Source organism: Carcharhinus amblyrhynchos, chromosome 35 (genome assembly GCF_965287045.1).
Source record: "Carcharhinus amblyrhynchos chromosome 35, sCarAmb.v2.hapA, whole genome shotgun sequence".
NCBI classification, from domain to species: domain Eukaryota; kingdom Metazoa; phylum Chordata; class Chondrichthyes; order Carcharhiniformes; family Carcharhinidae; genus Carcharhinus; species Carcharhinus amblyrhynchos.
The window spans coordinates 2,350,884-2,377,295 of record NC_137358.1 but is presented as its reverse complement, the minus strand read 5'-3'; the positions used below and the strand labels follow the sequence as shown (position 1 = coordinate 2,377,295).

Below are 26,412 nucleotides of genomic sequence, written 5' to 3'. Positions count from 1 at the left end.
AACTCCAAAATCCCTGTGCAGTCACAGAGAAGCTCTTGTAAGAGTGGAGATGCCAGAGACTGTGGGATGTAAACAGCTGGCTGTAAACCAGTATGAAGACTTGCGCCAGTGAACAGTTTGTGGGCAGCTACAAGCCATTTTGTGAACGTTTCAATTTACAGGCAGTACAGGTGAACGTAGGAAGGCTCAAGCCAGCCAAGCCAATTGGATAGCTAGATTTCTCCTCAAAAATTTAAAAAAAACACAAAAACATATACAAAAGTAGGGAGGACTATATTCATAGGAGTTATTTTTATTACATTACGGCAACACCTTCATTGGATTAGCTAAGTGTTTTGAATACCTCCAGGGGGTGAGGACGGGGGGTAATGACTGACCCGCCATGAACCCCCATTACAAAATGATAAAGCTTGTTACAGTACACAATGAAAGATCCCCCCCCCCAACACTTTGGAACTGAGTGCAACATGTAAATTTAACTTGAAAACCTCTACACTAAGTTTTCTAACCTACTTTATTTTTAAGTGCTTATGTCATTTGAGTGTAGCAGTTTCAGCGGGCAGCACATTGCCCACTTAAGAAAAAAAATACTATCGCAATGCTAAATAGTAGCGCGTGATAAACTAACAGCACAAGATCAGTTAGCTGCAGCAATACAGTGATTGAGAGACACTGTAAAGAAGTGTGGTAATATTGTCATCACCGTATGTTTTAGGGGTGTGCTGTGCTGTGCTATAACTGGATGTGTTACAATTTACTACTGAAAAAATACAGTAAGCAGACCTTAAATAGAGCGCAAAATAAGTAGTATTGTAGTGAAGGGTTGGGAACATCTCAATTATCAACTGAAAATTAGTAAGACAACTTTTGGTTGGATGAGGGAAAGATTCAATAGCAATCCTTGGGGTAAAGACTGCAAATTTCTGGGGAGCGATAACCTAGGTTCAGCCCAAAGTCTTAAACCAAAGAGAAGCACCTAGGATTCAAATACTGCTCTCCAATCATCTATCAAGAGATGGACTTAACGCTTTTCTGTCCCCCTTGCCTTAACATGTTGAGACTTCCTGGGTTGCTGTTTTGGCAGCCCTTTGTTATCTCCCCCAAGCAGTCGTTATTCATCCAAGACCCTAGACACCGAGTGCTGGCAGGATATTTAACCACAGTGGGCACTGCAGCGGATACCAACCCTGCACTCACCCAACGGCCGTCTGTAGACAACCTCTGACAAGGGCTGTTGGACAGTAAATCCCTCTGGGGTGGGGGGGGTGGGTGGGTGGGTGTGGGGGGGAACGACACACGGCATTGAGTCCAACAGTAATCCCTTCACCACTGCTGCATTTGTGGCTAACATAAACCAAGTCAGCACAGATCAGAAATCAAACCTGACGCGCTCTTTGGTCTGTGTGATTTAGCAATACCCCTCCCCCGGTTGTGCCTTCACCTGTTAGAAAGCAGCTGCAAAGTCTTGTGCTAATATTTCTCTCTCTCCCCTCCCCGCTGCCCCCCCCCCCCACCCCCCCATGTTGAATACATATGATGTCTCAGCCCTGGAGGAAGGGCTGGGTGCATATATTGTTTTGTAAGGGTACACGGCTGGTACTGGTGCATAATAAATGTCCTGTAACTTGTACATAAGTAACCATTTAGGTTCAGTATCTGTCCTGGTCAATCACTAGCTTCGATACGTGAGGTTCTGTCGCGTCTCCGCTACTGCATGTCAAGAGGACGGAAACGTGCCCAGTGAGTAAATGTCCTGTTGGAACAACTGCTTGATACGGAGGGGATTGAGGGGGGGGGAGGAAAAAAAATTGTGTAAGGAAAAACTATACTACGGTTTTTAAAAAAAAAACTTATTTATTTTTTGATGGTAAAGTGTACTTCACATTTTTAATATTGGCGTCATGATTCAAGTATTCCGAAGTGTGATATGTTTTTAGTTTTTTTTTGTTTTTTTGGTTTTTTTTGATTAAAAAAAAGTAGCCGAAAATTAGGAGGGAGGTGTCTATGTGCACAAGAGAGACTGCGGATGACCCCCTTATTTTGTTTCACTTTTTTCTTTTTTTTATCCTTTTTTTTTAAACTTGTTTTGAAACTTATTGCAGTTTGAAAAAAAACACCATTAGTGCTGCTCTTCAAAAAAGTTCACGAGGTCACAGGTCAAAGGTTGAAAGCTTAAAAGTTCAAATTGAATCAGCCCCTCCGCCCAGGAGGTCGCCGGGTAGTAAGGGGGCCGGACTGCCCATTCGGTGCGAGTCGTCAGAATTCGGGGCCCCCCACAAGCTGGCCGTGTAGCTTGGAGTCGCCCAAAGCGAGGCTCCCGCCAGGTTCCCACTACCCCTGCCCACTCCTCCGGCGCTGTTCCACTGTCCCAGGCCAGACCGCCCGCCAAACGAGTGCAGACTGCTCCCGACTGGATCCATCTGGCTCTGTCCCGTCTCCAGTGTCTGCCAGCCTGGGGATGGTGTTGATAACTGACCTTGTGCAAAATAGCGGTTGACTTCCTCTTCACTGACAAACTCAGCAAGAATGGTAGTGTTCCCCAACACACACCTGCAGACAAATTCAAAACTAAATGAACTGGGGACAGAATCAGCTTTGGCCTGTAGATTTAGGAACATTTGAAGTTCATTTAAAGTGTCACAAGTAGCAACCATAGGAATTTCACAGTAACTTCATTGCAGTGAAGCCTTACTTGTGACTAATAAATAAACTTTAAACTTTATGTAATTATTTTGTGTTTTTTTGTTCAGAAGGAAAGGGGGAAAATGCTCGAAAGGCTCAGCACTAGAACCATTTCAAATATTGGGTTCCTGGTGCATACCCAGCATATCCTTATACTTATTCTTTCCAGCTAACTTCCTTCCTACCTCTTCCCTTGAAAATGGGATGTATTAACTCTGGTCAGCATCATCTTTATAACCAGTGCACTGAGGAGTCCAGGAACCTTAACCAGCAGCTGGGATTTGATAATCCCATCCCGAGAAACAGCTCGGTAATGCTGTATAAACAAGGAAGGCTCGCTCGTACCAGAATTTCAGCTGGCTCAGTGTTTCGCTTGGTCTAACCAATGTGGAATCCTTCCCCAAGGACATCTGATTGCAATCAACATGTGTTGCCCAAGGCAGAAAAACAACCATTCTGCTGGAAATCAGGAATTAAGACAGCAATGCTGCGAGCATCACACATCTGCCAGCATCAGAAAGAAAACAAGAAACAACACTGAAACACACCCAAATACCATTTTAAATTGTCCATTTCCTTTCAGACACTGGCCGATTTGCTGTGAGTTTCCAGCATTTTCTCCTTTCATTTTAGATTCTCAGCATTGGCAGCTTTTAATCTCTGAATGAACATTTCAGCCAGAACATGAAAGCAGATCTTTGTGTCAGAGTTCCGTTAATTTGCATAAACGTGTTCCAGCACATTCTGTCTCATCGTCACAAATCCAAACAGAGAATTCTGAAAGGGACCTGGTGTCAGCAGTCTGCCTCGGTGAGGCTATCTTCACCTTCCTGACTACAGAATATTACCTGCTGCCCATGGGGCAATGAATAGGGGGAGGCAGGCAGGCAGGAGTGGGAGGTAAAGAGATGTAACCAATCACATCCAATCAAAGCCAGAGACTTACATGTGCAGCGCAGTCTGGGCCTTGGCAGCCTCTTGCTTGGTGCTGTATCGGACCAGCGCAGTGCCGTGCGTCAGGTTCAGGTGGAATGTTATCAGCGGGCCATGCTGCATGCAGATTGTTCGCAGAGTGGAGCCATCGATCTAAGATGAAGCAATGTTTATGTCTTTAAACTTTATATTCAAACTAACATGCTGACTCTGACTCCAGTCAATTACAACTCTTATTTATGCACGATTTCTCAATGATTGCTGCAACCTGTTCCACTGGAGATGTTTCACTGTCCAGTGCTATTTCTCCTCCAGCCACTCACTCTAACTCCCTCTCCAGCCAAAGGCTGTTCAGGTCAAATGTCTCTGTGGCACACAGCAGGACATTAAGCACTGCCACAAAATATCCGCTTTCATCAAAATCATTGAATCCCTACAGTACAGAAACAGGCCATTCAGCCCATCGAGTCCACGCCGACCACAATCCCACTCAGGCCCTACCCCCATATCTCTACATATTTTACCCAATAATCCCTCTAATTTACACATCTCAGGGCAGTAAGGGGCAACGTTTAGCATGGCCAATCAACCAAACCCACACATCTTTGGATTGTGGGAGGAAACCGGAGCACTCGGAAGAAACCCACAGACACGAGCAGAATATGCAAACTTCACAGAGCGTTCCAAGCCAGGTTCAATTCCAGCCCTGGGTGATTGTGTGAAATTAGCACATTCTCCCTGCGTCCGCGTAGGCCTCCTCTGGGTGTCCCTACACTCCAGTGACGTACAGGCTACGTGGACTGGCCTGGCCAGGCCAAACCATCCCTCAATGTCCAAAGATGTCCAGGTTACGCGGATTGGCCATGCTATATTGCCCATGCCCAAAGATGTGTAGGTTAGGTGGATTACAGCTACAGGACAGAGGGAAGAACCTCGTTGTGATATCTCTGGAGAGTCAGTGCAGACCCATTGGGCCAGATGGCCTCTTTCTGTGCTGTAGGGAGTCTACAGCACAGAAAGCTTATGAACATCTGTTCATAAGCTTGGTCAGAGGTAGGTATTAAAGGAGGGTTGTGGGCTGATGGTAAGATTTCTGATCTTAGCATCTCAGATAGTGGAGTGATTAGAATTGGGCCCTTGTAAGAGGCTACAACTAGAGCAAAGATCTGAGGTTTATTAGAGATTTCAGATGGGTGGGGAAAACTAAGAAAAGGTTTTAAAATCTAGGTGTTTCGCAACCAGGAGCCAATGAAGATCAGCAAGAGTGATGAGAGGAAGGTGTACTGTTGTTGATGGATAAACAGGACTAAAGCAAGTCAAGATGCAGCAAGAGCAGTGGATGAGCTTAGGTTCATGAAGAATTGAAGATGGGAATCCAGTCAAGAATGCATTAGAATTGCAAGGTCAGAAATAATAAGGGCATGGATGAGAGGTCAGTTAATTGAAATATATCTCATGGTTTAATGATACCATCCAATAAATAGCAAAGTTTTAAGCTGCATTTTTTTTTTAAATTCGTTCGTGGGAAATGGGTGCCGCTGGCATTTATTGCCTGTCCATAGTTGCCCCTTGAAGTGCAGTTGAGAGTCAACTGCATTGCTGTGGCTCTGGAATCACATGTAGGTCAAACCAGGTGAGGACAGCAGATTTCCTTCCTTAAAGGACATTAGTGAACCAAGTGGGTTTTTCTGACAATGTTTTCGTGGTTATCAGTAGATTCTTAATTCCAGATTTTTAAAAAAATTTAATTTAAATTCCACCATCTGCCGTGGTGGGATCTGAAGCCAGGTCCAAGAGCAAGGCCCGCCTCTTTACCAGTGAAGTCCTTCTGCTTGACAAGCTGGTTTTATCATCCACACTTTTGAATACATCATGAAGAGAAATGCATCTTCCCCAAGTATCTGCTCTTTCTGGTGACAGAAAGATTATGAAGCTACGCACTAGAAATCTGGCAGAAACATCAATTGTCTCCTGTTAAGGTTGGACAGGTTTATTACCCATTTCTGTACTTATTTCAGATTTTTGGCACTGGAAGCTTTGTTTATAGCTCAGAATACCAGCTGTTTTATTGTCAGTACAAGTGACATCCAAACCATCACTATTACGAGTATTTTGGTGTCATTATACCATAGCGATGACAGTGGAAAAGCACAACATACTGTCAAGATTTCTAAGTTCATGAGATATAGTAGAATTAGGCCACTCGACCCATCGAATCTGCTCTGCCATTCAATCATGGCTAATATGCTGCCTTCTCCCCATAACCCTTCACCCCATTATCAACTAAAAATCTGTCCAAGTCCTCCTTAAATTTACTCACTGTCCCAGCATCCACCGCACTTTGGGGTAGCAAATTCCACAGATTCACAACCCTTTGGGAGAAGTAGTTTCTCCTCAACTCTGCTTTAAATTTGCTGCCTCTTATCCTGGGACTATGACCTCTCGTCCTAGAATGCCCCACAAGAGGAAGCATCCGCTCCTCGTCTACTTTATCCTGACCTTTTATCATCTTGTATACGTCAATTTGATGTCCCCTCATTCTTCTAAATTCCAGAGTATCGGCCTAACCTGTTCAATCTCTCTTCATATGACAAACCCGTCATCTCTGGAATCAATCTAGCAAATCTGTTCTGAACTGCCTCCAATGCCACCACATCTTTCCTCAAATAAAGGACCAAAACTGTGCACAATAGTCCAGGTGAAGCCTCACCAATCCTTGATTTTCAGCTTTATGCCCTGTAACTTACTGTCTTCATAAGGAAGTGCCTCAGGGAATCCTGAAACATTTCTCCGCTTTCAGACCATACCTCCAGCTGTTTCCCTTTCCTAAATTTATATTAATTTTCTTTCCTTATACTGTTTATGGAACCAGCTACAGTGCGACACAGCTCCCTATTTATCAGTGATGGGGAAAGGCTTTTAGGGAGGGTGATGGCAGGATGCTTCACGTTATTATAAAAAGTACCTGGATAAGTACTTGGCACGCCATAATATTCAAGGCCATGAGCCAAGTGCTAGCAAGTTGGGCCGAAGGGCCTGTTTCCATGCTGTAAACCTCTATGAAATAAGTGGGACTAGGCGGGCAGGTCAAGGCATTTCATGCGTCAGCGTAGACTCGATGGGCAGAAGGGCCCCTTGTGTACTGTGGGATTCTGTGTGAAGTAGAGAGAGATCTCCTCTTTACCTTTGTGCTCAAGAGCCAGTGGCTGCCAGGAACTTACATGCGAAGCCAGCTGTTCTTACTATCACGCTTTGCCAAAATCCTGGCCAAGCTACTCCAAAGCCATTCTGAATCTAGAGTACCTTCGGGACGTGCCCCTCATTATTGATCATTCTACAGAATTCCCGTACCTGTGGAGTGAGATTATGAAGAACAAGCCAAGAGCTGACCCGACTAGATCCACCCGAACCGCCATCACCCCAGTTGGAACCTAAAGAGAAAAAAAAAATTTTCAAAAAACACCATTTTCTTCCAGAAAAGAAAGAATAACCCACTCAATACCACTATGAATCAATTGATGAGAGTTATCAACAGTTTATTTGACACCAAGAGCAGCAGCCCAAGTTGAAAGGCACTAGCAAGATTAAAGAATGTCAAAAGGCACTGAAGCAAATCGGGATTGTGGTATTTTAATTCCAAACTTGAGAAATAAAAACTTGTATTTATAGCATCTTCTCATCTTCAGGATACATTAAAGTGTTCAGCAGCCCCAAACTACTTCTCAGCCAATTAATCACTTCAGAAGTAGATCTATATGGGGTGGCACGGTGACACAATGGTTAGCACTGCTGCCTCACAGTGCCCGAGACCCGGGTTCGATTCCCAACTTGGGTGACTGTGTGGAGTTTGCATGTTCTCCCCATGTCTGTGTGGGGTTTCCTCCCACAGACCAAAGATGTGCAGGTTAGGTGGACTGGCCATGTTACATTACCCCTAGCTAGGGAAAATGCATGGGGTTATGGGATAGGGCCTGCGTGGGATTGCGGCTGGTGCAGGCTCGTAGGGCCAAATGGCCTCCTCTGCACTGTAGGATTCTATGATTCTATTTAGGGAAATGCAATGGCCTATTTGAAGGCAGCAAGATCCGACTAACAACGCAATCTAGCTAAACAGTGAAACAGTTTCTTGCGGTTGATTGCGGACTCCCCTGCTCTTTCAATCTCATCACTTAAATCCACCTGAGGGTATAACATCTGATCCGAGAGTACCTCTGGCAACACACCACTCCCTGAAGTGGTGCAATATAAACTTCAACCTAGACTATGTGCTCAAAGTCATCATTGAGTCTCCGAGTGTGCACTGGGGCCAAGATGACACTGTCAGACAGAGAGGAGTATTTCCATTTTTTAATAGGATAGGGGTAAGATCAGATCACTGACTTGATGCCTAGTATTTCCTCTCATTGGGTAAATAAACTAAACAATTATTTGTAATGGCAAGATAGCTAGATTTCATAAAAATAAAGCACATTTCAATCGAATCCAGCAGCAAAGATAGAAACGATAGAATGTGAGAAAAAAAGGACTTAGTGAGAAACAGGTGCATACTCAGGGTATATCGTGATTCCTGTACACCCCATCCTCTGCTGAATCGGGGGGCTCCACTGCCCCACAAAGATGATGGGGGCTTCTGGTTGGTCAGTCCTGGTGGCGGCCGGGTTGGCGGGTTAGTGTTTTTTGATGACATCTGATTTTTCCACATCCTGGGATGTCCAATTGGATCTGGAGACCACGTCGACTTGAAGTCGTTGAACTTGGCTGAAAAGAACAGCATTGCTCAGACTCAGTTAATGCAAAAAAACCAGCAAGACTGGGCTTTGAGAGAATCCCGGAACCATTAAATATGGACATATGGGACAAGGAGCCCTTCAGTCCTTCAAACCCACTCTGCCAGATAAAAATGTTTAAGATAGCTTCTCATTGCAGGTGCAGGTTCATGGTTAAAATTTTTAAAAATCAGATTTTTCTTTAAATGGTTTATAAATTACACTTGTTTGAAAAGTGGATGATGTATTTACTAAAAGACGTCCTATGACTGTGTGACAATCACCTGTAGGTAGATCAGATAGGGTGGAAGGGCAAAGAATTAGGCTATTGAGTTGGATGATCAGCCATGATCGTGATGAATGGCAGAGCAGGTTCAAAGGACAGAATGGCCTACTACTCCTGCTCCTATCTTCTACGTTTTTATGAATAGCTGAATTTAATCAATAATGGGATGGTGGTTAGGTAACAAACAGAACAAATGGAACGAGTGAAGATCAAGAAACATAACTGTGTGGGCTCAACCAAGGAGATAATATCTACTCTAGTAAGCAGGGTGGCACAGCAGTTAGCACTGCGGCCTCACAGTGCCAGGGACTCGAGTTCAATTCCAGCCTCAGGTCACAGTCTATGTGCAGCTTGCACATTCCCCCATGTCTGCGTGGGTTTCCTCCGAGTGTTCCAGTTTTCTCCCACACTCCAAAGATGTCTGGGTTAGGTTAGTCGGCCACACTCAATTGTCTCTTAGTATCAGGGAGACTAGCAGGATAAATACATGAGGTTACGGAGATCGGGCTTGGGTGGGATTGCTGTCAGTACAGGCTCAAAGGGCCAAACAATCTCTTTCTGCACTGCAGGGACTCTATTCTAGTTGGTCACGTACTGCTTGCTCAAAGGTAGAATACAGCTTAATGTTTTTATTGCTAATTGTTCCCAAGGGCCTTAAGGATGTTTTGATGAATTCATCTACCACCTTTTAATGCAAATTTATGAAAAAACTACCTAAGATAATTTTGTTTTATGCCTCACAGAAACCCTAGATAAAGCAGCTGTTTCTTCATTATTGTCCTAACAGGTGCATAATAGGCCCCAGGAAAACAAAGCTCCTACCTGAAGTGCTCTGTACGGTGCTGTAGGAGCTGTTTGAGGCACTATAGGACCAGGCACCGGGTGAAGGCAGCGAGGTGTTCAGGGAGGAACTGGACCCTGTGACAAACAAGAGTCAGAAATCAAACTAAGCTCACAAGCCTTACGAGGGGGAGCATTCACACCAATAATGCACATCTGTGACTGAAATCTTGCTCCAATGCCACTACTATGTATGAGTGGCACGGTGCCACAGTGGTTAGCACTGTTGACTCTCAGCGCCAGGACTTGGGTTCAATTCCCAGTATGGGTTACTGTCTATGTGGAGTCTGCACATTCTCCCCCACGTCTGCATGGGTTTCCTCCGGGTTCTCCAGTTTTCTCCCACAGTCCGAAAGGCGCGCCGGTTAGGTACATTGGCCGTGCTAAATTCTCCCTCAGTGTACCCGAACAAGCACCAGAGTGTAGCGACTTAGGGATTTTCACAGTGACTTCATTGCAGTGTGAACGTAAGCCTACTTGTGACATTAATAAATAAACTTTTAACTATCGTTGCAAGTAACAACAGGCCAGGAACGAACAAGGCTTTGCCCCCCTCCAGTGGTGATTATAGTTTCACTTGTAAACAGTCACAAATCCACCCTTATATTTTATACATTATGATCAGTACACAGAATCCATGGCTGCTTTACAATTAAGGGTACGCGACTTGCAACATCGGGTCAACGAAAGAAGGACAAAAGGTGACAGCAGGATCACTCTTTCAACTAACTTTTCCAGCTTCCCCCTCCAGTTCAGACAACAGCCCAGATGTTCCGCTGTCTGACTGACCAATGTAGAAAGCTTGGAAATATATTCTGGCTTTGATAGAAAGGGACAATTGGTTCAGTTATTCCTTCATTAGGAATTCTGTAGAATATTCCAAAATAAGAATGATTGAATAAAAGGGAACACTTAAGGCTCAGTGAATCACAAAGGACAGCTTTTAGGATATTAATATAAAGCAAAAATAAAAGCACACAAAAAGGAAAATAAATGGGTCACACACCTGTGCTCCTGTCCCTGAGAAGTTGGTGTTCTGAGTCCGGGGATGGGGGTGCTGCAGAGCTGTTTATCATGCTCGCCGGGGTCGCGTAGGGGTCTGATTCGGGGTCAATGTTCTGAAAACCCTTCCATGGTTCCCCAGGGCGGAACTCTATAACGAAGACAAAGTGGAGGGGATGCATCAAAGACATTTATTAATCAAATCTGTTATTTTATATTTGGGAGTTAGGTTGACAACATCATACTTCACACACTGACCATTACATAGGCAGACACTCCAGTACAGTACTGTACTGGGGGCACAGTGGTTAGCACAGCTGTCTCTGAGTGCCACGGGCCTGGGTTTGAATCCCGGCTGTGTGTGGAGTTTGCACGTTCTCCCCACGTCTGCATGGGTTTCTTCCAGGTGCTCCAGTTTCCTCCCACAATCCAAAAATGTGCAGGTTAGGTGGACTGGCCATGTTGAATTGCCCCTTAGTGGTGGGGGATTAGATAGAGTAAATGCCTAGGGTTATGGGGATAAGGCCTAGGTGGGATTGAGTTGGTGCAGACTCGATGGTCGAATGGTCTCCTCCTGCACTGTAGACTCTATGATAGGTTGGTGATACTGAGGAAATATTGCACTGACCAATGTGCCTGATTAGAATGAGTTTCTCAAAAATTGGTGCTTTTTGGCACTGAGATACCTGGGGCATGGTGAACACTGAATCCAGGTCACATCCTGGTGCTCTTCAGAAGCACTATCCTTCCACTGAAACCGTGATGCTTTTACTGAGAATCACCATACAAAGAATTGAATTTTTCCCCTACAGCCCCTCAGATTGCAAAGGAAAATTACTATGTAATTTGGTTTACTATAGAAAACTAATTTTAACAAATCATTTGCAAGTTCACACACAGGAGCAAGGATATTTTATTGCAGCTACACAGGGCCTAGGTGAGACTACACCTAGAGTACTGTGTGCAATTTTGGTCTCCTTATTCAAGAAATGATATAATTGCCTTAGAGGAAGTGCAGCAAAGGCTCACCAAACTTCATTCCTGGGACGGCAGGATTGTCGTATGGGGAGAGATTGGGTCAATTGGGCCTGGATTCACTGGAATTTAAAACGGAGGGGAATCTAATTGAGATGTACATAATTCTGACACGTCTGGATAGACTGGGTGCTGGGATGTTGTTGTCTCTGGCCTGGTGTTGTCAGACTTTTTACTGTGTTTGCGGGTAGAACCACAGGGTCACAATCTCAGGATATGAGGTAGGCCATTTAGGATTGAGATGAGGGGGAAATACCTCAGAAGGTGGTAAATCCATCTACCACAGTAAGCATGGAGGCCAAGTGACTGAATATGTTTAAGGGAGAAATAGATTTCTAAAGGAGTATGGAGAGAATGCGGAGTGGGACATTGGAATTGAGGATCAGCCATAATTAAGTTGAAAGACAAAAGGGCTGGAAGGGCAAAATGGCCTACTCATATCTCCTATGTTTCTTTATTTAAATGTTGTATAAAAGTAGAATCACACCTGGAGGCCAACTAGAGCCGCTGGAACCATTCGAGAGCTTAGGGGTGGACCAGTTGTCACTCGCAGGACCCGAATGGCTGGCCAAGGAGTCACCTGCTATCATTTCATAATAGGGCAGACTATCTCGAGACTTCGGTGGTGCCATGCTGCTCGAAATAGCACCTGCAAAACAACAGAAAAATACAACTTATTTAACTGATTAATTGGCAAAGCTCCGTAGAACTACTGCTGCCTATAAAGGAACTGTACAAGGGAAGGCATGACGCAATTGAACACGTCCCTATTACGTGATCAACGAGTAGCATCTTAATCAGTGGGGGATAATCAGATAGGGAACAAATGTGCCTGAGACTACTCAAATCATTGAATCCGAGTGAAAGTGTGTAATAGTATTTCCCAGGTCACCTCCTGAATGGTCTTCTCCTGACTCCGAGAGTCCCCAAAACGCAATGAGTGAGAAAGATCAGTTCACTAGAAGGCACATTCCAATCAAGTATTCTGAAATCCATCACCCACACCTAAAACCCCTTGCACCCCGAATCCTAAAGTTAACAAGCCCCAATAACATCACTAAGGAGTACATTAGGTGAAGGATTTTTGCAATGCTTCATTATTATTCTGATTGGTTCCTTTAAGCCCACTGACAGAAGCCCCTATTTGCAAACTGTCCAAATAAGCCTGGAGGGTAATTAAAATCTAATTACTGATGCCACTGGATGCTGCTTTAGACTGTCTCCCACTTTGGCTTGTCATCCCGTGAACCTTTCATTATCTTAGGGCAGAAATAAACTGACAGTGACTGAGTTTATTTCTCTTTCTGGGTAGTTTCAAGCTGTTCAAATGGAATTTATTGATGTTTTACACAGAGCACAAGCTCTGAGAAAAAAAATTCTCATCGCCATCTTAGACAGGAAACTCATGATTTTTAAATTGTGTCTCCTTGTCTAATCTCTCCCACAAGGAGAAACATCCTCTCAGCTCCACCCTGCCAAGTCCCGAAAGGATCTTATATGTTTCAATAAGACACAGGCCCTAGCTGTTCAACCTTTCCTCATTAGATAGCTCCTTTGTCCCTGAATCTGTCATGTGAACCTTCTCTCATCTGCTTCTAATGCAATTACATTAGAATCATGGCATCTATACAGTACAGGAGGCCATTCGGCCCATTCAGTCTTACCAACTCTTATCCAGGTTTACCCCATAACCCTATGTATTTATCTCACTAACCCCCCTCAACTATACCTCTTGGGGCACTCGGAGGCAATTTAGTATGGCCAATCAACCTATCCTTACATCTTTGGAGTGTGGAAGGAAACTGGAGCCCTGGAGGAAACCCACACAGACACAGGGAGAACGTGCAGACTCCGCACAGTCACCCGAGGTTGGAATTGAACCCAGGTACCTAGCGCTATGGGGCAGCAGTGCTAACCACTGTGCCACCGTGCTGCCCATAATTATGTTATTGCTTAAATAAGGAGACCTAAATGGTCTCCTTATTTAAGCACCCTAGATGTGGTCTCACCAATGCCCTGTACAACTAAGGGGCAGCACAGTAGCAAGATGGTTAACACTGCTGCTTCACAGCACCAGGGGCCCAGGTTCAATTCCTGACTTGGGGAATGTGCGGAGTCTGCACATTCTCCCCGTGTCCATGTGGGTTTCCTCCAGATGCTCCAGTTTCCTCCCACGCTCTGAAAGACGGGCTGGTTAGGTGCGCTGACCCAAACAGGTGCCGGACTATGACGACTAGGGGCATTTCACAGTAACTTCATTGCAGTGTTAATGAAAGCCTTACTTGTGACTAATAAGTTAGCTTTAACTGTAGCAAAAAGTCCTTTCTTTGATATTCCATCCCCCTTGCAACAGACAGCAATATTCTATTTGCCTTCCTAATCACCTGCTGGACTTGTGCAAGAGAGTCCAATTCTGCAGGCTTCAGAAGTCCTCTGCTACCTCAAGGAGCTCAACCTTCTTCAAAACTGAAGCTAGCTGATGCCAAGAGGCTGCCTGACTGTAGGGTGTACCACATTCTAATTTGGTAACTTCAAAAAGTGAACACAAATCTAAGCCAAGGGCTCCTACTCTCCAATTTATTAAGTGTTATGCTTGAAATGGATACGTCCACCACATGACAATTATTCAGAGTCAGGCAGCTGATGAGTCTGATTGAGAAACTCAAGATGTAAAAGTACAGGACATTACCAAAGCTGAAGAGAGGAGGAGAGAAGGCACAGTGAAAAACAGTGTGGAGTTATCAGTTCGGGTTTTGAAAGGCTGTAGATTTTAGGAGAAAGAAACAGGAAGGGAAAGCAGGAAGCACTCAGTCAGTACAAATAACATAGCGAAAAGTCCTCGTTCAGCACTGGGGTTGAAGCAAGGAAGAATGTCAATGCTGGCGTGTGTTCAGCCAGTGTGATTTTTGGACAGTTACCATTTTTGAGGGGGTTGTGATCTGGCGGCGGAGTGGCAGGAGACAGACCCTCCATGGTTGTCCACTGCTTAAGCCGGGACTGCTGGGACTGAGGTTCCTTCATTCCTACAATACTGTTGACGTCTAACTGGTTTACGTTCATGTTTGAACCCAGGCCTGAAATACAAAAAAAATTTTTTGTTTAGGGACATTCTCCAAAAATCCAGGAGCCCCGTTAAAAGATGGTGGGTAAAGAACAAGTTTAAAAATAAAACAATGATGAGGGGACTCACCCATTGGGTAACCCGGCTGAAGCTGTCCTTTGGTCTGGAAGTCTGGAAGGCCAGAGGGAAGAGGATTAGGCACAACATTATCCAGGTGCTGCTTGGGTATGCCGGGATGCGATGGAGAGTGTTTCATCCCAGGGGTGTTGTGTCGGTGCTGTTGCTGCTGCTGCTGCTGCAGAGCACTTACAATACGGGCAAGCTGAGGAAAAAATGACAACACCAAGAGAGCATTGAGTACGGTTCACAGAGGGTCGCTGTCACTTATTAATCTAATTAGAATCATAGAGTCATAGAGATTTACAGCATAGAAACAGGCCCAACTTGTCCATGCCACCCTTTTTTTAAAACCCCAAAGTTAATCCCAACTACCCGCATTTGGCCCATATCCCTCAATACCCATCTTACCCATGGAACTGTCCAAACACTTTTTAAAAGGACAAAATTGTACCTGCCTCTACTACTACCTCTGGCAGCTTGTTCCAGACACTCACCACCCTGTGTGAAAAAACTGCCCCTCTGAACCCTTCTGATTCTCTCCCCTTTCACCTTAAACATATGCCCTCTAGTTTTAGACTCCCCTACCTTTGGGAAAAGATATTGATTATCTAGCAGATCTCTGCCCTTCATTATTTTGCAGACCTCTATAAGATCACCCCTCAGTCTTCTACACTCCAGAGAAAAAAGTCCCAGTCTATCCAGCCTTTCCTTATAACTCAAACCATCTAACGTTGAATGCTGAAGGCGAGTGAAAATTAAACCCATGTTATGACGTGAGACAAGAGAATCTTAAAGAAAAAGCAGGTCACAAGGATTCTCCTTCTGTCCCTCCTATGCCTCCACCAAAAGTCAAACAACCTGTCACTCTCGGCAACACAGTTAGTACTGTCTCTCAGCACCATGGACCCAGGTTCGAATCCCAGCTCGGGTCACTATCTGTATGGAGTTTGCAAGTTCTCCCCATGTCTGCATGGGTTTCCTCTGGGTGCTCCAGTTGCCTCCCATCCTCCACAAAGATGTACGGGTTAGGTGGATTGGCCATGCTAAATTGTCCCTTTGTGTCGGGGGATAGTTGGGGTAAATTACGGACATAGGGCCTGGATGGGATAGAGGTTGGTGCATACTCGATGGGCCTAACAGTCTTCTGCACTGTAGGGTTTTATGATTCTAAATTCCTATTAGATGGATGTTTACTTGGATAGGGGAGAGATTTAGGGAGGAAGGAGAGTATTTATAAAAGAATTATGAAATCTGAACCAATAGAACAATCATCCGAACCTGATTGCAAGTTTCAACTTTACTGTCGTTGCCCCCCCCCCCACCCCCCCACTTGAAATTAATTCCCACATAGGTTCAATAAAGCAAAGATAAATTTTAAAAATCTACAAGGGTAGAATTCATGGCTTCACCATGAATTGTCCACAGCAAGTAAAGGAAACACAACACTACTTTTAAGATGCAAGTTCAGCAGTAAAATATTTTAAATCTTATGGGATTAATCAGGTGGACACAATGGTTGGCACTGCTGCCTCACAGCGCCAGGGACCCAGGTTCGATTCCCCGCTTGGGTCACTGTGTGGAGTTTGCACGTTCTCCCTGCGTCTGCGTAGGTTTCCTCTGGGTGCTCCATTTCCTCCAAAGTCTGAAAAGTGTGCTGGTTAGTTACATTGGCCATGCTAAACTCTCCCTCAGTGTACCCGAACAGATGCCGGAGTGTGGCGACTGGGGGATTTTCACAGCAACTTCACTGCAGTGTTAACGTAAGCCTACTTGTGATACTAATAATAAATATACAATCTTCAGGGAGCTGAATGTTTTGAGCCTTGAATTTCCTCGTGATCTGAACCCACAGCAGTATTTTTCATGAACAGAGAGGCATCACTGCTGAATGCACAGGGGAGGGCGAGTGCATTGCAATTCAAGAGCAGACGTATTCCTCCCATCCTTCTGCCTACAGGCAGGGCTACTGATGCTACAACCACCCCCATCCCCTCTCCTCTCTGGAAGTTGCTCTGTATCCAGTTAGATGTGCAAAGGAAGCTGCAATCGCCTCATTCTGTTGTTTCTCTTGCGTTTTCTCTGCTGCATGTTTGTCTAATGTTTGCTCCAGGGAACGTGTAAATAAGATTGGAAATCAACGTGGGAGGTGAACTTCACTGCATCGCCATGTGATTCTCAAACACTGATTTCGGTAAAGGCTATGAGACTCGAAAGCAGTATTTTAAAAGATGAATCAATGTGTATATTTTTATCATTTTCTAATTTTAACTTTAGATTTTCAACATATGCAGCGCTCTGTTTATATGTCACCCACAGTGGCCATACCTCGACAGTCGAGCAATGACAGAATCTATTCAAGCACGTGGAGTGCATGTTGTCACCAGTATGTCACCTGCTTAACTAATTATTCCTTTCTCTCTCATTGTTATTTTGAAAACACCAAATGTATTACCAAGTTAACTCGCTCAGCAACCACTTCAGGCGATTCTCAAAGGTAACCAGAAAATAAATTGGGGCAGATTGGGCCTGAATGAAAGTTTAAAGCTTTTAAAGTTTATTTATCAGGGTCACAAATAAGGCTTACGTTAACACCGCAATGAAGTTACTGTGAAATTTCCCAAGTCGCCACACTCTGGCACCTGCTTGCATAAATACACCTAACCAGCATGTCTTTCAGAATTTGAGGAAAGAAAGAGGAAATTATATCCTGGAAGCTGTCACTCTGGGCCACTACCCTTGTGTGAGTTTTACCATTTCCCGACTAGCTTGCTAAGACTGCATGCAGTAGGATCAGCAGGGAATTCACCATTGCATGAAACAACCTAGACATAGGTACAAGGTTCAACAAATTCCAACCAGCCTGGCCAAACACTGTCACTCGAAGGTTAAAATGGCAGGTGCTATTGTGGATCTGAATATTCAGCACCAGGAGTGATAGGTTAAAGGAGATATCATAGATGAAAGTAATCTGTTATTAAAAGGAGTGTTACGGTTGTTCTCCAAATTCCTTTTGCAACATGTAGTGAAAGTAAGAATGCCACCACGTCACAGATATGTTTAGCATCTCATACTTGCTGCTCTTGCTGTTGTCGGACAGCAGCAGAGAGCTTCCGTTGGTTCTGCAGCACTTGCTGCTGCTGTTGCTGAATCAAGAGCTGGTAGGCCTGTAAAGGAAAGATTAAAAAGCCAGAGTGAACAGGAGCAGCAATTCACCACAAACAAGGAAACCTGATTCTCTTAACTGATTTTTTTTTAAATTAGTGATTCGTGGGAGATGGGCATCACTGGCTGGGCCAGTATTTATTGTAAAAAGTCTGACAACACCAGGTTTTAGTCCAACCTATTTATTTGATAATATTCTCACAAGCTTTCGAGGGGACAGCCTCTTCGTCAGGTGAATGGAGAATTAGGTTGGACTAAAACCTGGTGTTGTCAGACTTTTTACTGTGTTTACGCCAGTCCAACGCCAGCATACCCACATCATGACCAGTATTTATTGCCAATGGAGGGCAGTCGCTGTGGCTCTGGAGTCATGTGTAAACCAGACCGGGTAAGGACAGCATATTTCCTTCCTGAATGGATAGTAGTGAAGCAGATGGGTTTTTCCCAACAAACAACAATGGTTTCATGGTCATCAGTAGATTCATAATTCCAGATTTTTTTTTAAATCAAACTCAAATTCCACCATCGGTCGTGGCAGGACTTGAAATCCAGAGCGTTAGCTGAGTTTCTGGGCCGACGCCTCTCCCCTTTTGCTTATCTTATTTTCGGTTGTGTACTTTACATTCCCATTGAAGTTAGAATAAGCTGGCATGGAATATTTTGCCTCTTGTTATAATCAATGGGACAGGGCAATCTGGACTTTAAATTCACCACTCCTTGTACCTGCCACTCTCCAATGTCACTGGTACACTTGGGGACATTTTGTAACACTGTTGGATACGTGCAAGAATTAAAAATTTTAAAAGATTGTTTCTCCGAAGGCAGAAAATTCTAAATTGAATAAGCACAAACAGAACGCAGAGGTGCTCTGCACAACTTGGAAGACGCACTGCCATTGCAGGAAAACCCCTTACCCTGCAGAATGCCATCACTCTACACAAATATCCACACCACACTCTGAGGCTGAGTAAAAACGACACCATCACCTGATATAACAACAGCACGGTGGAAGAATTACTACTTACCAACTGGAGCTGTGGGAGTTGAGGAAGTTGACTGAGCATAGCTATTTGCTGAGGGGAAAGTTGTGGACCAAGGCTAAATAGGGCTGGGTTCAGGGCTCCATTCGGAGTGGCATGCTTCAACATGGAGGCAGGAACCTACAATCAGAGCAAAGAACCCACTTAGCACATTAATATGTAAAACAGCTGTCACCACCACTCTAATTGTCTAACCTTAATCGACTTCTTAACAATAGTTCTGCATTCACCCCAGGAGTACAGCTGCTAGTGTTCGCTGTGAACCAGGAGGCAAGGAGCACTGCAGCAGTGAAGATAGTAAGGGATTAGCAGCATTTCTAACTATGTGATGGAATGTTCATTAATAATTGAAGGATGTCAATGTTGAACAATGAAATTAATTCCCATTACAGGCACCCAATGTTACCATCAAGCATCCATTGTAAAGTCTAGCTCATTCACCTAGGTTAGATTTGAATCTCTCGAGAGCTGGCCCATTACTTCCAAAGTACAGATACCTCAACTCCAAAATAAAGGTACCGCAAGAGTAGAGAAAGGAAACACTCTGTGGTCAGAGATGTTACACACCTGAGGGGGCAGGAATTGTGGAGGCACTTGAGCCCGAACGTTAGGCTGGGATGAATTCATGGGTTGTACTTGAGGTGTATGCACACCCCTGGATTGTGCTGTGCTACCGCCAAATAAACCATGATTGCCATTCTGTGAGAGAGAGAGAAAGACAGACATTAAATTAATTAGATTTTCTTCCAGAGAACGTTTTCATACATCACTAAAAAGCTAATTCAATCAGGGAGCAGGTCACACAGGATGCAGACATCAACATAATATTTGTGACTAGCTATCAAACCCAGTTCTCATCCTAACATCCACCATTCTACCACAGCAGAGGGACAGCCCATAATCACAAAATAACGATGATTATTTTCCAAACCTCGCTGGATTCCGGGGAAGTGCTGGAAGATTGGAAAACTGCTAATGTTACGCCGTTGTTTAAGAGGGGTGGCAGGCAAAAGGCAGGGAATTATAGGCCAGTTAATGTAACGTCTGTTGTAGGTAGAACGTTAGAATCTATGAACAAGGAGAAAATAGCGAGGCAACTTGAGGAGAATTGTTTGATAGAGCAGACACTGCACGGTTTCGTTCAGGGTAAGTCGTGTCTGACGAATTTATTGGAGTTCTATGAGGATGTGTCTAGGGCGGTGGATAGAGGAGAGCCGGTAGATGTGGCGTTTCTTGATTTTCAGAAGGCGTTTGATAAGGTGCCGCACAAGAGGTTATTACAGAAGGTTAGGGGGTATGGAGTTGGGGGTACGATGTTAGCGTGGATAGGGGATTGGCTGTCAAATAGGAGGCAGAGAGTGGGGGTCAATGGGTGCTATTCGGATTGGCAGTTGGTGACTAGCGGAGTGCCCCAGGGATCGGTGCTGGGGCCTCAGCTATTTGCCATTTATATAGATGATCTGGAGGAAGGAACCGAGTGTATGGTGTCGAAATTTGCTGATGACACCAAGATTGGTGGAACGGCAAATTGTGCGGAGAGTGTGGAAAGTCTGTAGAAGGATCTAGATAGGCTGAGCGAATGGGCCAGGAACTGGCAAATGGAATTTAATGTTAGCAAGTGTGAAGTTGTCCACTTTGGTAGGAATAATGGTAGGAAGGACTATTACTTATGTGGAGAAAAACAGCAGCATGCAGTAGTGCAGAGGGACCTTGGGGTCCTTGTGCATGAGTCGCAAAAACCCAGCCTGCTGGTGCAGCAGGTGGTCAGGAAGGCAAATGGGATGCTGGCCTTTATAGCGAGGGGGATTGAATATAAAAGTAGGGAGGTCTTGCTGCAACTGTACAGGGCACTGGTGCGGCCGCAGCTGGAGTACTGCGTGCAGTTTTAGTTGCCGCACTTACACAAGGATATTTTGGCCTTGGAGGGAGTGCAGAGGTGGTTTACTAGGCTGATACCAGAGTTGAGGGGGTTGAACTATGAGGAGAGGCTGAATAAACTAGGCTTGTACTCGTTAGAGTTTAGAAGAACGAGGGGAGATCTCATTGAGACATATAAGATGATGAATGGGATGGATAGGATAGAGGTGGAGAGGCTCTTCCTGCTCAGAAAGGACAGTAGGACTAGAGGGCACAGCCTCAAGATAAAGGGGGGGCGGTTTAGAACGGAGTTGAGGAGGAACTTCTTCACTCAAAGGGTGGTGAATCTCTGGAATTCTCTGCCCGTTGAAGTGGTGGAGGCTGCCTTGCTAAATATATTTAAATCGCGGGTTGATAGGTTTTTGATAGGCAAGGGGATTAAGGGTTATGGGAAGAGGGCGGGAAAGTGGAACTGAGCCACGACAGATCAGCCATGATCTTACTGAATGGCAGGGTAGGCTCGAAGGGCTAGATGGCCTACTCCTGCTCCTATTTCTTATGTTCTTAAGTTAATGGACAGTTTCCCTCTGAGTACAGAATAGCGATGAGGCTCTCTCACTGCCTTATGTGTCATAGAAACACAAACTAGAAGGAGTAGGCCATTCAGCCCTTTGGGCTGCTGTTTTGATCATGGTTGATCATCAAATTCAATATCCTGATTCCCCCTGCTTCACCCTCTCATATCCTTCGATATCTAATTTCTTCTTGAAATCACACAACGTTTTGGCCTTGACTACTTTCTGTAGCAGTGAATTCCACACATTCCTCTGGATGAAGAAATTTCTCACCTCAGTCCTAAAAGGTTTACCCCTTACCCTCAAACTATAACCCCTAGTTCTGGACTCCCCCACCATTGGGAACATTCTTTCTGAATCTATCCTGTCTAATCCTGTTAGAATTTTATAAGTTTCTGTGAGATGCTCTCTGGGATATGTTATGTCTCAAAATGGCTTTGAGACAAGAGTCTGGATTACAATGTTTATCTTTAGTACAGTGGCTATGGTATGCAAATTGTGCTAATCCATCATTAACTGTCATCTCAGTGAAAGCACTTCTGGTATAGCACCAGGAATGAGCTTCTGGAGGAGAATGCAGGGTTCAGAACCGCATTCCTCCTGCAGAACTCCTAATAGTTCACAACTGTGACTTCCATACAATGAGGTAAACCTCTCAGCTCTGTTCAAGGGTCTACTCTCGCAGACAAGAACTAGAAGCAGGATAGGCCACAGGCCTGTCCCTCCATTTAATAAATCAAGGCTGAACCATGGCTGTCTCAGCTCCTTCTCTGTGCCATTTCCCCCATGGCCCTCTATTCCTCATTCTATCAAATATTTATCCAGCTCCAGTTTAAATACTTCTAATGCTTCAGCCTCCAGCACCCTTTGGGGCAGAGAATTCCAGAGATCCTTTGAGGAGAAATTTCTGCACATCTCGGTTTGAAATGACTAGTCTTTTATCTTGTATGTGTCTCCTTACTCAAGAGGAAAATATGGGGCAAATCTGTTGATTGCAAGACAAGTTCTTCACTCCCTTCCCTTAACCTCCTTAACTAAAGCATTCATTATGTTCATGGCTGATCATCAAATTCAAAATCCTGCTCCCCCTTCCTCCCAAATCCCTTGATCCCTTTAGCCCCAAGAGCTTTATCTAATTTCTTTTTGAAATCACGTAATGTTTTGGCCTCAACTACTTTGTGGTCGTGAATTCCACACATTCACCAGTCTCTGGGTGAAGAAATTTCTCCTCACCTCAGTTCTAAAAGATTTACCCCTGATCCTCAAACCATGACCCTCTTGGCATATGAAGACTAAAGAAAATGGGAACAGTCTTTAGCTCCAAAGGGAAAAATGAAGAGCTTTAAACCTTCCTTTGCACTGTTGGAAAAAGAACAAATGGTGCTAGCCCTAGTCATTCTAGCCACGACAAAATAGCTGGTGGTACTGTATAACTTCATTTTGCATACAGTATACCAAATGTTTTAATATTGTAAATATTAGTTATTTTCCCAATTAGGAGGTTGATTTAATATGCTTTCACCTTATCATGATGAATGTTGCTGTGGAAACATCACAACTGGGTCAGGGGAGTAGAGAGAGAAACAATCAGAATTTAACTGTGCAAAGGGGAAGAGGAGTTAGGTATAAACTCGTTAATGATAAATAAATTATTTATAATCTTAATAATAAGTGCATTGCTTTGCAACACAGCAAAATGTGGGCAGGAAAGGAGACTTGAGATTTTCTCACTGAGAATGGAATTAATCGCACAATATCACAACATCCCAGTCAGGAGGCGCATTCAGAAAGCAGCCCTTACGTGTCTTGCGTTTAGATTCTGCATGTTAAGACCAGAACCGATGCAGCCGAGGCTGGCGGTGGGTAGAGCAGTGCCCGAGGGAGACAGCTTGCAGCTCGGAGGAGGGGAGAAGGGCGAGTTAGGTGCCTCGTCAGACAGGCACCCATCTTGATTGGAGAAAGGCAAAGTCAGCTGAAGGAGCATTAGCCAATCAGCATGCAGTCAGGGTGTGGAGAGGGAAAAGGAGGGAAAGGGAGGGAAAAACAGACAAGAGAACAGCACAAAGACGAGTTTTGGGAAGGGCAGGAAGAAACAAAAACGAGAAGAAAAAGCAGTTAGGCTCACACACACACACGCACGCACACATACAGTTAGATATAATTAGTGCCTGAATCAAATTACATCCCTGGCTGGGTACAGAAAACACGTGGGCTACTGAGCTTTCTGCAGTGCTCGAGCAATGTGTTCCATTGCAAGATCTTTATTTTCCTGGTTGCAGCAAGAATCTAACATTCCACAAAAGGAACCTTACCATGTCTCATGCATTTCAACTCTAGAGCTACATGTCAGTGCATTCATTGCCGTGCTCTAAGATTTAGCAGATAAGCGAAGGAGCTGGAACTACACAATCATCACGGACACAACAGCCTGAGCTCATTGCAGCATTTACACCAACACTATTGAATACTGCCTGAATTCAACGCCTGTACCAAGTCCAAAATCAGTTGGAGAGAATTTTAGGCTGAACATAACGGTTAAAAACCTTATTGATAACCTTACTACAATATAATCCACTTACTATAAATTTAACTGGCTTGTGATATATCAAAAAAATGCAGACACTCGGACTTGTTTGGTTAGATTAGATCAGATCATGAACTCAGTTTTAACAAGGAATTCAAGGAAATGGAGGGAGAGAAACTGAAAACACTCCAGATTCTCCGTTTTTGGGCAGAATCTAGAATTAAATATGCAGAATAAAAAGAATGGCAGAGAAAACTTGCTTTCTGTTGGCTGACAGGTCACTAGCAAATAAAGTGAACCCAAGTCCATATTAAATGGAACAGCAATAAATTCCATCAGCTGGGCTCACAGGTACATACCTGCCTCCGAGGCAAGAGAGCTCAAACCCTACTCCAGAATTTGAATGATAATTTAGATCAACAATTGACAATAAGTGAGTGACTGTATTGCAAACATTGCCTCTTCTTGAATGTGATCTGCCTCTCTGTTCAAGTGGGGGTACAGGAAAATGCAAACACAATCTCACAGAGTGATTTGAAGAGGGGAGACTTTTTTTTTCAGTCTTCTGGTCAACATCCTTCCCTGAACTACTGCTAGAGATAATAAAAGGCAAAAAAGGCTGCCTGACCTGTTGGGCATTTTCAGCATATTTCAGATACCTACCCCTTATCGACCCCCTTTGCTTGCGCCAGTCCCCCTTTTGTCACTCATTTTTTCTGGCCATCCAGTATATCACAGCCTTTCTTTCTCTTTTGTTTTTTTTAACTCCCCTTCCCCCGCACTTTGCCTAAAACTGATTACATCTGTAACATTCTCCAGTTCTAACGAAAGATCTTCCATCTGAAACATTAACTCGTCTCTCTCCAGATGCTTCATGACCTACCAATTATTTAGATATTAGACAGACTACATGGTCTTTTTCTCACTGTGCTTTGACTGTCGTTACTGCGTGCAATATGACTGCTTCTTTCACCTACATTAAAAGTCAACGCATTTCCAAAAAATGTTTTAGGATGTTTTCAAAAGAAGCAAAATGCTACACATTTAAATAAATCAATAACTGACAGGAAAACCCTTACTTTCTCAAAGTAGGGTCCACTGTCTGCGGTGGGCGAGTCTTTGGAATTTGGTGGCCGGAATCCCGATCGGTCCTTCCTCATCATTCCATTGTAATCCATATTCATTCCCCGTTTGTCAGATTCCAGCTTTTTGTCTGGTAGACCACCTGGAAAAACCAGAAAAGGGCAGATTTTAATGATGGACAATAACTGAGTTAAGTTGCACTTAGTCTCAAAACGCAAGCGAGAGTTTATACGCAAGAGCATCAGCCTGTATATATTTGAGTCAATCACCAATTTACTTACGTGACATTACCATGCCTTTAAGAAATGTATTTTAATCACGTTTTCCGTACAAATTTTTTCAAGCAGGCCTGGCCTTATGTATTGGCACTGTGCTGTCACAGAATGAAAGAATCCTACAGTGCAGGAGCCCAGAGTCTGCACTAACCACAATCCCACCAAGGCCCTATTCCCATAACCCTACGCATTTACCCTAGTTATTCCCTCTGACACTAGGGGATAATTTAGCATGGCCAATCCACTTAACCTGCACATCTTTGGACTGTGGGAGGAAACCAGAGCACCCCGAGGAAACTCATACAGACACAGGGAGAATGTGCAAATTCCACACTGACAATGACCCAAGCCGGGAATCGAATCCAGGTCCCTAGCGCTGCGAGGCAGCAGTGCTAACCACGTGCCACCGTGCTGCCAGTGTCTATACCAGTATTTTGTATGGTGGCTGTAACAGGATAGTTGAAGAAATGTTTGTTTTTAATTTGGGCTAATGCAGTGCCCTGGAGTTTTAAGACCCTTTTCTGAATTGTTGGAGGAAGAAATGATTGATAGGCCAGGTAGTACATTGGAACAGTTAGAAGCTACAGGCAAGTAGTGCCTGTGTCTCTCAAAGTGTGCTTAAAAGTTGCAGGGTCAGAAAACCTCTGTTTCAATTCCACATCCAAAGGACTAATTCACAGCAGGTGTCGCAAAGCTGAAAGATCCAACATCACACGAGCATACTTGCTTTCTGTGCTAAGCCAAGAACAGGGTGTGTGTTTGGAACAGTATATTTAGCTGTTAAGCTTTATACAACAGCATGGCTACTGTTTTGTTTGTTTATAATTTGTAAAAGTTATGATTGTCTTATTATATATTCACTGTATTCTTAAATAAACTTTGTTTAATAAAAGCTCTCTAGTGGGTCACTTGAATCATACCTGGAGTGGAACATCTTATGCTCACCCGTTCCAAATTCAAGTGCAAAATTCATGGTCTAAGCTGACTTCATAAAAACCTTGGGAGTTTCTGACCTGAATTATAACACTCATCAATTTACAGCTACAATCCAGGTAAAAGGAAGAAACTATTAACACTCTGGAGGGTCCTCTGCTTGCTTGGACTTAGTGTTGTGAAATTATCCCATACGACTAAAAAATCTCAGGTTCAATTCAGGTTATGCTGGATTAGA

The 26,412-nt window shown here is 44.1% G+C and overlaps 1 protein-coding gene across 9 annotated transcripts in view; it reads right to left on the bottom strand.

Moving 5' to 3' along the window:
- Positions 1-1,267: 1,267 nt before the first annotated feature.
- Positions 1,268-26,412, bottom strand: part of LOC145361675 (trinucleotide repeat-containing gene 6B protein-like) — a 166,920-nt gene continuing 141,775 nt past the window's right edge. For 8 of the 9 annotated variants that reach the window (XM_080217575.1, XM_080217570.1, XM_080217573.1 and 5 more), the window contains 14 exons: positions 24,963-25,108; positions 23,161-23,331; positions 19,495-19,626; positions 18,913-19,047; positions 17,797-17,889; positions 14,735-14,927; positions 14,463-14,618; positions 12,032-12,193; positions 10,514-10,660; positions 9,490-9,585; positions 8,164-8,373; positions 6,967-7,046; positions 3,629-3,768; positions 1,268-2,550 (listed from right to left, as the gene is read on the bottom strand). In XM_080217575.1, the coding sequence (XP_080073701.1) occupies positions 2,181-2,550; positions 3,629-3,768; positions 6,967-7,046; positions 8,164-8,373; positions 9,490-9,585; positions 10,514-10,660; positions 12,032-12,193; positions 14,463-14,618; positions 14,735-14,927; positions 17,797-17,889; positions 18,913-19,047; positions 19,495-19,626; positions 23,161-23,331; positions 24,963-25,108 (2,231 nt within the window). In that variant the 3' untranslated portion in view covers positions 1,268-2,180. The remainder of the gene's footprint in view (positions 2,551-3,628; positions 3,769-6,966; positions 7,047-8,163; positions 8,374-9,489; positions 9,586-10,513; positions 10,661-12,031; positions 12,194-14,462; positions 14,619-14,734; positions 14,928-17,796; positions 17,890-18,912; positions 19,048-19,494; positions 19,627-23,160; positions 23,332-24,962; positions 25,109-26,412) is intronic. The other variant, XM_080217577.1, reaches the window with a different exon arrangement.